Source organism: Tamandua tetradactyla, chromosome 2, assembly GCF_023851605.1.
Source record: "Tamandua tetradactyla isolate mTamTet1 chromosome 2, mTamTet1.pri, whole genome shotgun sequence".
Classification (NCBI taxonomy): Eukaryota; Metazoa; Chordata; class Mammalia; order Pilosa; family Myrmecophagidae; genus Tamandua; species Tamandua tetradactyla.
This window is the reverse complement of record NC_135328.1, coordinates 107,885,685-107,901,841: the sequence shown is the minus strand read 5'-3', so window position 1 is coordinate 107,901,841 and position 16,157 is coordinate 107,885,685. Positions and strand designations below refer to the sequence as shown.

General features: G+C 34.6%; 1 protein-coding gene across 3 annotated transcripts in view; it reads right to left on the bottom strand.

Annotated features, from left to right (window-relative positions):
* The window catches only part of VPS13A (vacuolar protein sorting 13 homolog A), a 342,631-nt gene that overhangs the window by 197,067 nt on the left and 129,407 nt on the right, over positions 1 to 16,157 (bottom strand). For all 3 annotated transcript variants that reach the window (XR_013170504.1, XM_077148468.1, XM_077148469.1), the window contains exon 24: positions 9,008 to 9,092. Coding sequence is in view for 2 of the 3 variants with exons in the window: in XM_077148468.1 (XP_077004583.1) it covers positions 9,008 to 9,092 (85 nt within the window). In the remaining variant the exon portion in view is untranslated. The remainder of the gene's footprint in view (positions 1 to 9,007; positions 9,093 to 16,157) is intronic.

Genomic DNA, 16,157 nt, shown 5'->3' with positions numbered 1-16,157 from the left:
ATTTAAGAAGCAAATTAGGGTAAATGACCTGACAAAAATATCTCCCTCCCTTCCCCACTAGAACACACAGAGAAAACACATCCTCTAGAAAATCAAGGAATCACATGGCAATATTTGTTTTTATAGCATTTAACATTTTTTTAAATCTTAAAATAGAAATACATTTACTTTTCTTTCCAATGTTAATGAAAAGCAGATATTAAATATTGTTTATAAGTTTGCATATATAAATATGGGTATAAAAACCAAACTTTTCCTTTAATAAAAAATTTTAAGAAAAGTTTAGAAATAAAACAAAAAGTCATTTACTATAACAAAATTCCTTAAATAATTAAGCAATACATTGTAAATAAGATATCTATACAGCTTCTTGAGTTCTCTTAGCTTCAGACAGGATGAAGATGATTCATTTATTAATGGTTCTTACAATTCAAAAAATTCCAGATGGCCGACTAGAGCAGCTTGAGGTTAGACTGCTCAATGGAAAAGTTTGAGAAGGGACAGGACGGTGCCTGAAGCAGCAATTCGGGAGTGTGGTTGACATGGAGAGCCTTCTGTACCAATTGTGGCAGATCTGGTTGCAGAGGTGGAGGAACTGAGAGGCAGAAAGCTGGAGCCTGGCACGGAGGCATGGAGACACAGAGACATGGAGTGGCAGAGCCAGCAGGAGCACACAGATGGGTGTAGGAAGCAAGCCAGGCCACATTTCTTGTGCACACTACCCTCATCAGCACAGCACCATGACCAGCGACTCACATCACACCCCATACACCTGAACCCCCTTACCCCTTGCCATTCCCCACGCTCCAGGCACCCCACCCCACCAGCCCCAGTGCACCTATCTGCCCATAACCCACCCGAGTGCAGTCCAACTCACCTCTTCTGCACCCCTCCCAAGTACTACCTTCCCCTCACTAATCCCTGCAGGCTGTTACCAGAGCATAAAGGTTGTAGACACTAACCTCCATACCTAGGTCACTCCCAACCGTAATGCCATAGTGTCGCATAGTCTCACCCCATCTGCCCTGAGCTCAGTGCATCCATTTACGGCACTCCCCGGCCCACGCATGTGCCTGGGCCCCCAATCACATCATTTAGATCTGGGAGCTGCACATTACAGCACTCCTAGAATCGTGTATGTTTATGGCCCTCAGCCTCACTTCCAAGCTCTCAGGAAGTGCCGACATGCACATTCAGGTCACATGTGCCCCGAATCTACAAAGGCGTAACGCCAACCTGGTGCCACAGTTCCAGGCATGCACACAAAGGGCCCCATGATTAGACCAGCACACACCAGGTTACGTCCCACAGACCAGTAAGCCTGCATAGCTACATTCTCCCTGGCCACTGGGCGCCCATGTTCCTAAGCACCAGCATAATATCTCCAACCTGCACCCATATCTGCCCTGAAACAAATCACTGCACTGAGTGCTCCACCCTGTGCCATGCTCCCTGCTGTACAACCATCTTACAAACACAAGGCCTTAGACTATTGAAAGAAATCAACTCCCAAAGTAAATCAATCAAGATATCTACATGCAACGAAGACAGCAGAAGATCACTAAGCATATTACAATGCAGATAGACAGCCATGCATAATGACCAAATTAAAACACCTAAGGAGACAGAAGTGTTGGAACAACTAATCAAAGATGTTCATACAACCCTGATTAATAAAATAAACAGGCTAACAAATGGCATAAAGGAGATCAAGAAGAGAGGAGAACAGTATAAAGAGGAATTTGAAAGAATAAATAGAAAAAGAGTGGAAATCATGCAGATTAAAGACTCTGCTGACCAAATAAAAAAAGATACTAGAGACACACAATACCAGATTTGAAGAAACAGAAGAATGAGTGACACAGAGGACAGGATAGTTGACTTCAAAAACTCAAAATAGCAAATAGCGAAAATGGTGGAAAAAGTTGAAGGGGAACTCAGGGAAATAATAGATAAAACAAAGCACACAAATTATAAGAATCACTGGTGTTCCAGAAGGAGAAGAGAGGAGTAAACAACTAGGAAGAGTGGTTGAGCATATAATGGGGGAAAACTTCCCAACCCTCATAAAGGGCATAAATATACAAGTCAAAGAAACCCAAAGAACTCCAAATAGAATAAATCCAAAGAGGCCTTTCCAAGGCACATACTAATCAGTCTGTCAAATACTGAAGAGATGCAGAAAATCCTGTAAGTGGTGAGAGTAAAACAATCTACTACATACAAGAGAAATCAAATAAGACTGAGTTCAGACAACTCAACTAGTACCCTGGGTGTGAAAAGGCAGTAGTATGATATATTCAAGATCTTGAAAGAGAAAGACTTCCAGCCACAAATTCTGTACCTAGCCAAACTGTCCTTTAAAATTGAGAGAGAGATTAAAGCTTTCATAGACAAAGGAGTCCTGAAAGAATCTGTCAACAAGACACCAGCCCTATAAGAAATACAGAAAGGAGTTCTACCAGCTGAAAAAAGAAGACAGGAGAGGAAGGTCTGGAGAGGGCACAGAATTAAAGAGAACCAATAAGGGTAACTAAAAGAATATACAGATTTGGCAAATATAATAAAAAGATAAGATGACAGAATCAAAAAATGCCTTCTCTGTAATAACTTTGAATGTTAACAGACTAAACTTACCAATTAAAAGATACAGATTAGCAGAATGGGTTAAGAAACATAATCCAGCTATTTGCTGCTTATAAGAGACTCATATTAGACACAAGGATACAAATAGATTGAAAGTGAAATGATGGAAAAAGATCTTCCACGTAAGTTGTAACCAAAAGAAAGCAGGAGTGGCTATACTAGTATCACACAAAATAGACTTTAAATGTAAAGACATCATAAGAGACAAAGAAGGACACTATATACTAATTAAATGGTCATTTCGCAAGAAGATATAACAATCATAAATGTTTTATGCTCCCAATCAGGGAGGAGCTCCAAAGTACATGAGACAGACATTGGTAAAACTGAAGGGAGCGATAGATGTTTCAACAATAATAGTAGGAGACTTCAATACACCACTCTTCTCTATAGATAGAACAACCACACAGAAGATCAATAGAGAAACAGAGAAGTTAAATAACTTGATAAATGAATCAAACCTAACACACACACATATAGGCCATTGCAGCCCAAAGTACGTCATACATTCTTCTCTAGTGCTCATGGAACATTCTCCAGGATAGATCATATGCTGAGGCACAAAATAGATCTTTATAAATTTAAAAATACTGAAATCATTCAAAGCACTTTCTCTGATCACAATGGGATGAAGCTGGATCTCAACAACCACCAAAGAATGAGAACATTTACAAATATATGGAAATAAAAAAACATACTCTTAAACAATCAGTGGGTCAAAGAAGAAATTGCTAGAGAAATCAGCAGCTATCTGGAGATGAATGAAAATGAGAATACAACTTATCAGAACTATGGGATATAGCAAAGGCTATGCTGAGAGGGAAATTTATACCCTAAATGCCTATATTAAAAAATAAGAAAGAGCAAAAATCGAGGACTTAACTCCAAACCTGGAGGAACCTGAAAAAGAACAGCAAACTCACCCCAAAACAAATAGAAGAGAAATAACAAACATTAAAGCAGAGATAAATGAATGGGAGAACAAAAGAACAACAGAAAGAACCAATAAAACCAAAAATTGATCCTTTGAGAAAATTAATAAAATTGATGCCCACTAGTAAGACTGACAAAGAAAAAACCAGTGAGGATGCAAATAAACAAAATCAGAAATGAGAATGGGGTGCATTACCACAAACCCTGAAGAAATAAAATAAATCATAAGAGGATACTATGAACAATTATATGCCAACAAACTAGAGAACTTAGACGAAATGTACAAATTCCCAGAGACACCCAAAAAAGCTGACTCAGGAAGGAATAAAAGACCTCAACAAACCAATCATAAGTAAAGAGATTCAATCAAAAAGTCATCAAAAATCTTTCCACAAAGAAAAGCCCAGGGCCAGATGGCTTCACAGGGGTATTCTATCAAACATTCCAGAAAGAACTAACACCAATCCTGCTCAAACTTTTGCAGAAAATTGAGGGAAAAGGAATGTACCTAAATCGTTTTATGAGGCTAAAATCATTTTAATACCAAAACCAGGTAAACATGCTGTAAGAAAGGAAAACTACAGGCCAATCTCCCTAATAAACATAGATGCAAAAATTCTCAATAAAAAATTAGCAAATCGAATCCAACAACACAGTAAAAGAATTATACACCATGACCAAGTGGGGTTTATACCAGAAATGCAAGGATGGTTCAACACAAGAAAATCAATTAACGTAATACAGCACATTAACAAATCGAAAGGGAAAAATCACAACGATCATCTTGATAGATGCTGAAAAAGCATTCAACAAAATTCAGCATCCTTTCCTGATAAGACATTCCAAAAGATAGGACTCAAAGGTAATTACCTCAATACGATGAAGTGAATTTATGAAAAACCAATAACCAGCACCATACTCAATGGAGAGAGACTGAAAGCCTTCCCCCTAAGATAAGGTGGAAAACAAGGATACCCAATGTCACCACTTTTATTCAATGTGCGAGAAGTTCTAGCTAAAGCAATCAGGCAGGACAAAGAAATAAAAGGCATCCAAATTGGAAAGGAAGAGGTAAAACTCTCATAATTTGCAGATGATATGATACTATACTTGGAAGATCCTGAGAAATCTACAGTAAAGTTACTAGAGCTAATGAACAAATTCAGCAAGGTGTCAGGATATAAAATTAAAGTGCAAAAATCAGTAACATTTCTATACACAAGCAATGACCTAGCTGAGGAGTCAGTTAAGGAAAAAATTCCACTCAAAATAGCAACTAAAAGAATCAAATACTTAGGAATGAGCTTAACTAGGGACATAAAGGACTTGTACACAGAAAACTAGATAACACTGCTAAAAGAAATCAAAGAACTAAATAAGTGAAAAAACATTCTCTGATCATGGATAGGAAGGCTAAATATAGTTAAGATGTCAATTCTCCCCAAATTGATATACAGATTCATCACAGTACCACTCAAAATTCCAACAACCTACTTTGAAGATTTGGAAAAGCTAACCACCAAATTCATCTGCAAGGGCAAGAGACCCCAAATAGCTAAAAGAATCCTTAAAAAGAAGAATGAAGTGGGAGGATTAACACTCTCTGACTTCAAAACCTATTATAAAGCCACAGTGGTCAAAACAGCATGGTACTTGCACAAAGACAGAAGCATTGACCAATGGAATCAAATTGTGAGTGCAGAAATAGACCGCCAAATCTACAGTCAACTGATTTTGACAAGACCCCCAAATCCTCTGAACTGGGATAAAATAGTCTCTTCAATAACTTGGCATGGAAGAACTGGCTATCAATAGCCAAAAAAATGAAAGAGGACCACTATCTTACACCCTACACAAAAATTAACTGAAAGCAGATCAAACAACCTAAATATAAAAACTAGCACCATATACCTTCCAGAAGAAAATGTAGAGAAAAATCTAGCAATAGGAGGTAGCTTCCTAACCTTTACACCCAAAGCACAAGCAACAAAAGAAAAAACAGATAAATGGGAACTCCTCAAAATCAAATGCTTCTGCACCTTAAAAGACTTGGTCAAAAAGGTAAAGAGGCAGCCATCTCAATCGGAGAAAATATTTGGAAATCACATATCAGAGAAAGGTTTGATTTCCTGTATATACAAAGAAATCACACAATTCAACAACAAATGAACAAACAATCCAATTATAAAATGGGCTAAAGATATGAATAGGCATTTTCCTGAAGAGCAAATACAGATGGCTCAAAAGTACACAAAGAGATGCTCAATTTCACTAGCTATAAGGGAAATGCACATCAAGACTACAATGAGATACCACCTCACACCTATAAAAATGGCCGCTATTAAACAATCAGGAAACTATAAATGTTGGCGAGGATGTGAAAGAACTGGGACACTTATACACTGCTGGTGAGAATGTACAATGGTGCAGCCACTATGAAAGACCGTTTGGCAGTTCCTTCGAAACTGAATATCAAGCTGCCCTATGACCCAGCAATAGCACTACTTGCTATATACCCAGAAGAGCTGAAAGCAATGACACAGACATTTGCACAGCGAAGTTCACAGCACCATTATTCACTATCGCCAAAAATGGATACAAACCAAATGCCCGTCAACAGACGAATGGATCAACAAAATGTGGTGAATACATACAACGGAATATTATGCAGCAGCAAGACAAAACGAAGTCTTGAAGCACATGACAAGATGGATGAGCTGTGAGGACATAATGCTGAGTGAAATTAGCCAAACACAAAAGGACAGATAATGTATGATTCTGCTTTTTATGATTAGCATAAAGGTGTAGTCAGAGACTTATAATATAGAATATAGGGGGACTTAGAGATACACAGAAGCTAGAGATGGGTGAACCGTTAGTTAATGAGGTTGAACTCCAATGTAAGGGAATAGATAGGAACGAAGGTGATTCTCTAGTGGGTCTAGAAGCATATTACCATATCAAAGATGAACAAGATTGAAAGGGGTTGTACAGACCTACATGTACCACTGACTCACACTAGAAATATGAATGAGTTCTCATAAGAATTACTTCAAAGATATGATTCTTGTATAAAGAGTATTTAAGTCCAGAGGACAAGGGGAAAACTGTTATTGCATATTATGAGCTATGTTTAAAAGGAAACCATTAGCACTACCACAGCAACAGCAGAGGTAAATAATGGGATGAGGAACAAAAGCTAAGAGGAGGTTTAGATTTCCTATTTGTTGAGGGTGTGTTTATTGGTTTTCTGTCTCTTGGGAACAATGAAATTACCTAAAATTGAGAATGTTGACTGACTGTGGACTTTGAACCCTCTACATGATGCCCAATGAAAGCAAGTCGCTAAAGGATGCACTGATGGAGAAGTAGGATGGTGAATGTTGGTGGATACTTATGAACAAAGGCTGTGCTGCTATAAAAAGGAACAATGTCACGAGACATGCAATGATATAAATGAACATGTGGGACATTTGATGAGACAAAATAAGCCAGAAACAAAAAACAAGAATGGTATGGTCACCTTTAGAAAAAGCTTTTAAGAAAACAGGGGTCTAGATCGCAAGCTTTTAGAGCAGACACATTATATCCAGAGTTGTGATTATTATTTCTGGATTTTGAGAGGCTATTTTATATATATCACTTGGTATTTAGAGATAAGAACAAAGCCAAACAGGTTGGGGTTAAAGTAATTCAGAACATAGAGGTAAGGAAGACAGTGTCTATATTTTAAAACCACACATACTCTTTCAGACCAATGGAAGAAAAGTTTATTTAATCTGGAACTGAAATGTTCTGTAATCCAATTCAACCTATCTGTATAGCTCATTTGAACAACTGAAACACAGAGAGCACAGAATGAGAAAGAGGTCCTTTAATCCTGTATAAATTTTTGTAATGCCTGAAAACATGCTAGAGTACATCACCAGATAATCAAAAATTATTGGCAAAGTCCCCTGAGGGAGGGGAGAAAGACTATGGTACTATGAAACCTAACCATCAGGGAATTCCCTGATACTGTGTCAAACTTCAGGGACACCCAATTCAATAGGCCATGGCCTCGATCATGAGGCTTACTCTTGTGAAGCTTATGTAGGTACCACAGACATTTAGACTACTTATAGGCATGTCTAAGAGTTATTTATGGAGGATCTCTGTTGTTGCTCAGATGTGGCCTCAGTCTCTCTAAACCCAAATCTGCAAGTGAAATCATTGCCCTCCTCCCTACATGGGACGTGACATTCAGAGATGAATGTCTCCTGGGCAATGTGGGAGAGGACACCCAGGGATGAATTCAGACCTGGCATTGTGGAATCAACAATTGCATCCTGACCAAACAGGGGAAAAGAAGCGTAACTAATAAAGTATCGGTGGCCGAGAGTTCAAATAGAGTTGATAGGCTACTCTGGAGGTTGCTCTTAGGCAAGCTTCAGGTAGACCTTGCTACCTATCGTAACCTGCCAACCCCCAACCAGGACCATTCCAGCCAATCCTAAAGAACACCTAGGGCAATTTATAAGATTCCACAAGGGTTCCAGGCACTGGAGTAACTGACAGAAACCTACAACCTCAAGATGGGTCCCGGGTTCAGATAAGTCCTGATACCTAGCCCAGCCTCTCCAGAATATCAGATAGTTTCATCTCCCTATTCCATATCAGTGACAGACCCTTCTAATATAAAAAATTTAGAATTGCCATAGCCCAGACAACCCCAATGAAAGGTATGGAAAAATCAAAGGTGATAGTGGAACTGTACATAGGAGATAGGACTTAACAAATGAATATGAATGCTGGATCATTTAACTGATACCTCTTTTAGTCTCCAGTATTTTAGAGCAGCTAGAAGTAAATATCTAAAATTGTGAAATTGTAACCCATGTCAAAGTATGAAATATGTTCTATAACTAATTGTGGTGCTGTGCTTGGAAATTTATAGCTTTTTTGTATATATGCTATTGTTAACAAAAAAAGGAGGAAAAAAAAGTCAATTATGATGATAAAAAAGTATTTAAGCCCTCTAGCCTCCTATATTCTGGAGCAGCTAGAAGGAAAAATATGAGACGATCATATGGTAGCCCATGACAAACTCTGGGATCTATCTTGTAACCCACTTTCTGAAGATTGCTTTCAAAACTATTGCTTTTTTATTTCATTGCTTTGTACATATGTTATATATATAATAAAAACAGTTAAAAAAATAAAATTCTGGAAGAAGAAAAAAAATTCCACTACAAAAGCAACTTTAAGGAACATGCACATTTGTTTTACAGGAATTTTAGTAAATATTTTACTAAATATTTTTAGTAAAATATATCTGCTGTTGTCTGAAATTGTTTATGGCTATTTGAATAAAATATGCCTCAAAATAACAATTATCTTCATAACACACATGTAATAAAGAAAATTTTCTAAAGCAGCTTTATTTTACCATCTTCAGTAATAGACGGAAGTTCCAGAAGAGGAAACACTTTCTGTGAAAACTGTGATGTTCCAAAAGAAGTGGATGATTGAATCTGAAAGAAAAGTAATTCACTATCAATTAGCAGAAAGACTTTTATTAAAAGTTCTAAGACAATTCTGACAAAAGCAGACAATATTAAACTACTTAATCTGAATTACTCAGAGATACTCAGACTGAAATTAGAAAAGTAAATTATAAAATATGCATTTAAAGTGGTTTTTTTTTTAGAAACTAAATGTCATACATAAATCGTACAAATGCTCTAATAATTTCCTTGATGACAAGCTTCGAGCAGGAAGCGATCTTAGATATATTTTAACTCAACATTTTAATAAATGACAATACCACCTCCAGGGCATCCTTGAGAAACAGCCACAGGCCCTAGTGTTTAAATGCTTAGGAATGGGAGAATTTGCGATTTTCTTTTCAATTTTTAAAATAATATTTCAATAAATTTACTTTTTTACTGTTCTGGGAAATATGACAAATTGAAAACACATAATGCTTTTTTTACTTATTTATTAATTTAAAAAAATTAACAAATGAAATAAAAATTAACATAGATAATCAGTAATTCACAATATCATCACTTAGTTGCGTATTCATCATTTCTTAGAACATTTGCATCCATTCAGAAGAAATAAAGACAATAGAAAAAGAATTAAAATGAAAACAGAAAAAAAAAAGATTATACCTACCATACCCCTTACCCCTTGCTTTCACTGATCACTAGCATTTCAAACTGAATTTATTTTAACATTTGTTCCCCCTATTATTTATTTTTATTCCATATATTCTACTCGTCTGTTGACAAGGTAGATAAAAGGAGCATCAGACACAAGGTTTTCACAATCACACAGTCACATTGTGAAAACTATATCATTATTCAATCATCTTCAAGAAACATGGCTACTGGAACACAGCTCTACATTTTCAGGCAGTTCCCTCCAGCCTCATATAATGCCGTTTTAAAATAGTAATACTAAAAGACATCCTTTATCTACCATCTAGGCTAAGAAACAAAACATTACTGTCCTCTGGCATAGGCTGGAGGCATCATACCTGCTTCTCCTGGGTCACACTCCATACTCTTTATCATGCCCTTACTTTTCTTTAGTTTTTTGTTTTTGTTTTTTACCTTTACCTTCCTTGAATGATTCTCTAAATAATACATTGTTTACCTCTACCTGTTTCTGAATTATAGAAAAAAGGGAATAGTATCACAACCATTTTCCAGGTACTTTCTTCTTTTACAAAACAATGTATCTTTAAAATTTTTCCATTTTGATAGTTTACTCATTTTCATCACTATACTGTATTGCATTGATAAATAAAACCACTATTTATTCATCCACTACATTATCAATGAATATGTGTATTTTTTCAAGACTCTATAACCTCTAGAAGCATCTTTGAATGTACCTCCTGATGCTCATTTGCAAGAGCTTCTACGGTATATATACTTAAGGACGTACTGTCAAAATGTTTTCAAAAGTGGATGCATCACTTTATACTAACACCAGCAACAGATTATAGTATGTTTGACTGCACATCCTCACCAATGTTTAGTATTTTTAGAGATTTTAAATGTTACCAAACTCACTGGAAATTTCACTCTAGTTTTAATTAGAGTCTCTAAAATTCCTAATGGCTTAAACATATTTCATAAGTACATCTGGGCTTATTTGTGTTTATACTTCCCTGAAATCCCATTCATTTTGTGGACGTGACAGTGGTAATATTTTTTATTGAAGTATAACTTACCACACAAGAGAAAAGAGACCTTAAACATAAAGTTCAGTGTATCTTCAAGCAACTTACACACCTTTGAACTTACCATCTAGATCAGGGTATAGAACATACAAGCACCTCAGAAGCTCTCTCATGATCCACCCAACTAAAAGGCACTCCCGCAGGAAAAGTAACCAGTATAATGCATGGATTTCAAATGTTACTGTTTTGAAGTTTTTGCATCTATGTTCACAAACTAAACTGGCTATTATTTTCCTCTCTTAGAATGTATTTATTAGGTTTCCAAACAGGTCTCATTAATCTTTTTAAATAAATTGACAAATTCTTCTTTTGCATTCTTTAAAATACCCTCAAACATTTTTCTAATAATCACCACCTGTCCATGTTGTTGCATGTATCAACAGTTGCTGAATTTTTTTAATACGGTTTTTATGTCTCGTTTTTTGTATAGACAAAGTACTATACTTTTTATTCATTCAGCAACTGATAAACAAATGGGTTGTTTTCAGCTTTTTACTATTATGAATAACACTGCTTTCTTTGAACACTGCTTTTCAAGTCCTTTTATGGGCATTTTTTCATTTCTCTTGGGTAAAAATCAAGGAATAAATTCTTAAGTCACATGGTAAATGTATGTTTAACTTTATAAGAAATGTTAAACTAAATTCCAAAGAGGTTACACAGGTTTAAAGTTCCACTAGCAATATACGAGAGTTCCAAATCCTTCGCATGTCAACATCTTGATACAACATTGTCATTCTTTTTAATTTTGGCCATTCTAACAAATGTATAGTGGAGTCTCAATGTGTTTTTTTTTTTTTTGCATGGGCAGGCTCAGGGAATTGAACCCAGGTCTCTGTCATGGCAGGCAAGAATTCTGAATGTGGTTTTTGTTTTGTTTTCTTCTGTTTTGCATGGGCAGGCACTGGGAATCGATCCCAGGTCTCTGGTATAGCAGGCGAGAATTCTGCCACTGAGCCACTGTCGCACCCCCCTCAATGTGGTTTTGATTTCCATTCTCCCTAATGAGTAGTAAAGTCAGACATCTTTTCATGTGCTTGTTTGTCCATTTCATATTGGGCTGCTGGTTTTATACAAGTCTTTTCAAAAACATATGCTGCAAATATTTTCCCCCAGCATACCGCTTGCCTTTTCATTTTTTCTAAACATTGTCTTTCAAAAAGAAAATTTAAATTTGGGTGATTTTTTTCTTTTTTGTTCTATGGTTTCTGCTTTCTATATCCTAAGATATCTTCACCTCCACATGGAATCAAGAATGTTCTCTTATGCCTTTTCTCTAAGAACTACACAGTTTAAACCTTTACATTTAGGTCTATGTTCCACTTAGTATTTCTATATGGTATGAGGTAAGAGTTGAGATTCAATTTTTCTTCAAGTGAAAATCTGGCTGTTTCATACCTTTCATTGAAGAGACCATCATTACCCTACGTAATTACCTTGCATTCTGTAGAGCATCAATTAATTATATATGTTTGGAACTATTTCTGGGTGCTATTCTATTTTATTGGTCTATATATAGACTTTTACGTATCACCCTGTCTTGATTAGACTATTTTCATACTAAGTTTTGAAGCCAAATAGAAACCCTCCCAATTTATTCTTCTCCAAAACTGTTTTGACTATTACATATTCTTTGCATTTCCATACAAATTTCCTAGTGAGCAAAATATTTTCCACATGAAAACTCTGATGGTATTTTCATTAGGATTATGAGAAATCTACAAAATAATCTGAAGATAACTGCTATCTTAATAAACTGATTTCTCCAATTCATCAGTACATATATTACTCCATTTATTTAGATGATCTTTAATTTATTGAAGCAATATTTTTTAGTTTTTTGTGTGTACATATCTTACACTTCTTCTGTTTAATTTTTTCCTAAGTATTTTACCTTTTTTAATGCTATTGCAAATGTAATATTTTCTTTAATTTTTATATACAATTAACTGTTTTATATTGATATTGTATCCTATAAGCTTACTAAACTCACTTATTCTGAGTATTTTTCTACATTTCAGAGAACTTTCTGCTTAAAAGATCATATCATCTGCAAATAAAGATAATTTTACTTCTTCCTTTCTAACTGCTTTTTTTTCCTTTTTTTTTAATTGCCTTATTGTAGAGGTTAGAACTTCAGAAAAATGTCGAATAAAAGCAGTGAGAGGAAACATCTTTTACTGTTCCCAATCTTAGGGGGAAGCATTCAGCCTTTTGTTATTAAGTATGATATTAACCATAGATTTTTCCTGTATGTCCATTTCCAGGTGGAGGAAATTCCTTCTGTGCCACTTTTTTTCAAGTTTTTATCATGGATGTTTCCTCGATTTTGACAAAAGTTTTTTGCACTGCTGGTAACAAGATCACATAGTTTTTCTATTTACTCCATTAACGTGGTTAGTAACACTGACTGATAAACCAATCTTATATTCTTGGGGTAAACCCCACTTGACATTAGTGAATTATACTTTTTAAATATTATTGCATTCAGATTTAATATATGTTAAAAGAGCTTTACATCTATTTTCATAAATATATTAGAGTCTCTATGATTAAGGTATCATGGTAAAATGTATCCAAAAAAACAAAGTATTGTCCATTCACAAAAGAAATGAATACTCTCCTGTGAAAGCACACAACTAGACTTACTAGACAAGACCTTAAATAAGCTGTTTTAAATACTCTCAAAGAGGGAAATGAATCCAACAATAAAGAGCTAAAGGAAACCAGGAAAACAATGTCTGAACAAATACTATATACCAGCAAAGAGACAGAAATTATAAAAATAAATCAAATAGAAATCTGGTCCCAAAGAAGATAAGAACTGAAATGAAAATTTTACTAGAGTTTGTCAATAGCAGATTTGAGCTGGCAAAAGAAATAATCAGCAAACTGATTAACACACAGTCTTAAGGAGCAGAAAGATAAAAAATTAAGAAAAATTAATAGTGCTTAAGAGACTGGCAGGACACCATTAGTGTATCAGCATATGTATAATTGGAGGTCCAGGAGGAAATAAGAGAGTAAAGGGGATAGAGAGAATAACTGAAAAAATACTGGATCAAAACTTCCCAAATTTCATAAAACATCTGCATCCACACATTCAAGAGAGAACTACCAGAAAGATTAAGACAAACAAAGCCACACTGAGACACACTACAAATAGTCAAAACACAATGAGAGAATGCTAAAAGCAGCCTCAATAAGATTAACAGTCTATTTCTCTTGACAAAATCAGGGAAACCAAAAGATAGTGGGATGATATATTTAAAGCACTAAAAGGAACACACATCAACTAAGAATTCTAGTGGGATGATATAAAGTGCTAAGAGGAAAATACATCAACCAAGAATTCTGTATCTTATAAAAACATCCTTCAAAAATGGAGGAGAAATAGACATTCTGAAATAAAAGCTAAAGAAGCACTTCACTAGTATATCTGCCCTATAAAAGATATTAAAAGAAGTACTGGAGGCTTAAATGAAAGAATGCTAGACAATAACTTAAAGCCAAAGGAAAATAAAGAATGCCAGTAAAGGTAACTTGCACAAGTAAATATAAGACCCAGGATTATTTTATTTTTGGTTTGTAACCATTTTTATTTCTTACATTATTTAAAAGAGAAATACACAAACTAATAATCATAAATCAAACTTAAAGGACACAATGTATTAAGATGTGATTTCTGAGAAAATAAAAGGGAACAGAACTAAATAGGAGCTATGTAGTTACTGTATATGTTATTCTATGTTCTATGTATACATAACCTCTATGTTACTGAAGTTTAGTTAGTGCCAATTCAAACTAGTTCTTATAAAAATAATAAGATAATTGTAGTCTGCATGGAAACCACTAAAAAAAATCTAAAAAATAAACAGGGCATGAGAAAGGAATCAAAATAGAAAACAACATGAAAATCAATGAACCATTAAAGGCAGTAATGAAGGAAATCAGGGGAAAAAATGGTATAAAACATGCAAAAGCAAACAGTAAAGTGGCAGAACAAAATCCTCCCTTACCAGTAATTACTTTAAATATAAATAGATTAAACTGCCGAATCAAAAGGCAGAAACTGCAGAATAAAAATATGATCCAATTGATGTTGTCTACAAGAGACTGGTTTTTATATATGAAAACACAAATAGCTTAAAAATGAAAGGACAGAAAAAGATATTCCAGGAAAACAGTAACTAAAGTAGACCTGAGGATCAGTCAAAATAGTGTTTAAGTTAAAAATTGTTACAAGAAACAAAGAAAACTATTATATTTTGATAAAACAGTCAATTCATCAAGAAGCTATAACAATTTTAAGCATATGCACACCAAACAAGAGAGCCCCAAATATATTAATCAAACACTGACAGTACTGAAAGAAGAAACAGTTCAACAATAATAGTCTTCTCTGAAACAATGCAATGTAACCAGCAATCAATAACAGAAGAAATGCTAATAAATTAATAAATTCATGGAAACTAAAGATTTTTAATTCTAAAACTTTTAATTCTAAAAATTCAAAATTTTTAATTCTAAAAAATACAATTGATCAAGGAAGAAATCAAAAGGGAATTTGGAATATAGTCTTAAGCCAAATAAAAGTGAAAACATGAAAGATAAATTTATAGCTATAAATATCTACATTTAAAAAGATAGAGGGATCTCAAATCAATAATTAAACCTTACACCATAAAGAACTAGAAAAAGAATAAACTAAACTAAATGTTAGCAAAAGTAAGGACAAAATAAAAATTTCAAGTGGAGAAAAATGAAATAGAGATTAGGAACACAACAGAGAAAATCAACAAAACCAAAAGTTGGTTTTTTTGTAAAGATGAATAAAATTGAAAACTTTTACTGGGTTGATTAAAAAAAAAAAGATGCAAAAACTATAATGAGAAGTCAAAATGGAGATATTACTACCAACCTTCAAAAAAAATGCCAGTATTACAAGAGACTATGTACAACTGTACTCCAACAAATTAGGTACTAATGAAATGGACAAATTCTTAGAAATCCTTAAATTCCAAAAAGTGACCCAAGAAATCAAAAGGCTCTGAACAAAAAAAAGATCTAGGAATAGAAGACTTTACCAATAAATGCTATCAAACATTTAAAGAAGATATGATCCCAATTTTTCTCAAACTTTTATTTGAAAAAAGAGGGAAGCAAATACTTACTAAATCATTCTGATACAAAAGCCAAACAAAGACAAATGATAATATCCTAAGAAAACTCTATACTAATATCCTTTATGAATATAGATGCAAAAATCCTCAACAAAATATGAGCAAACTGAATTCAACAGCACATTAAAAGTATTATGCACCAGGGCAGGAAATGGTGGTTC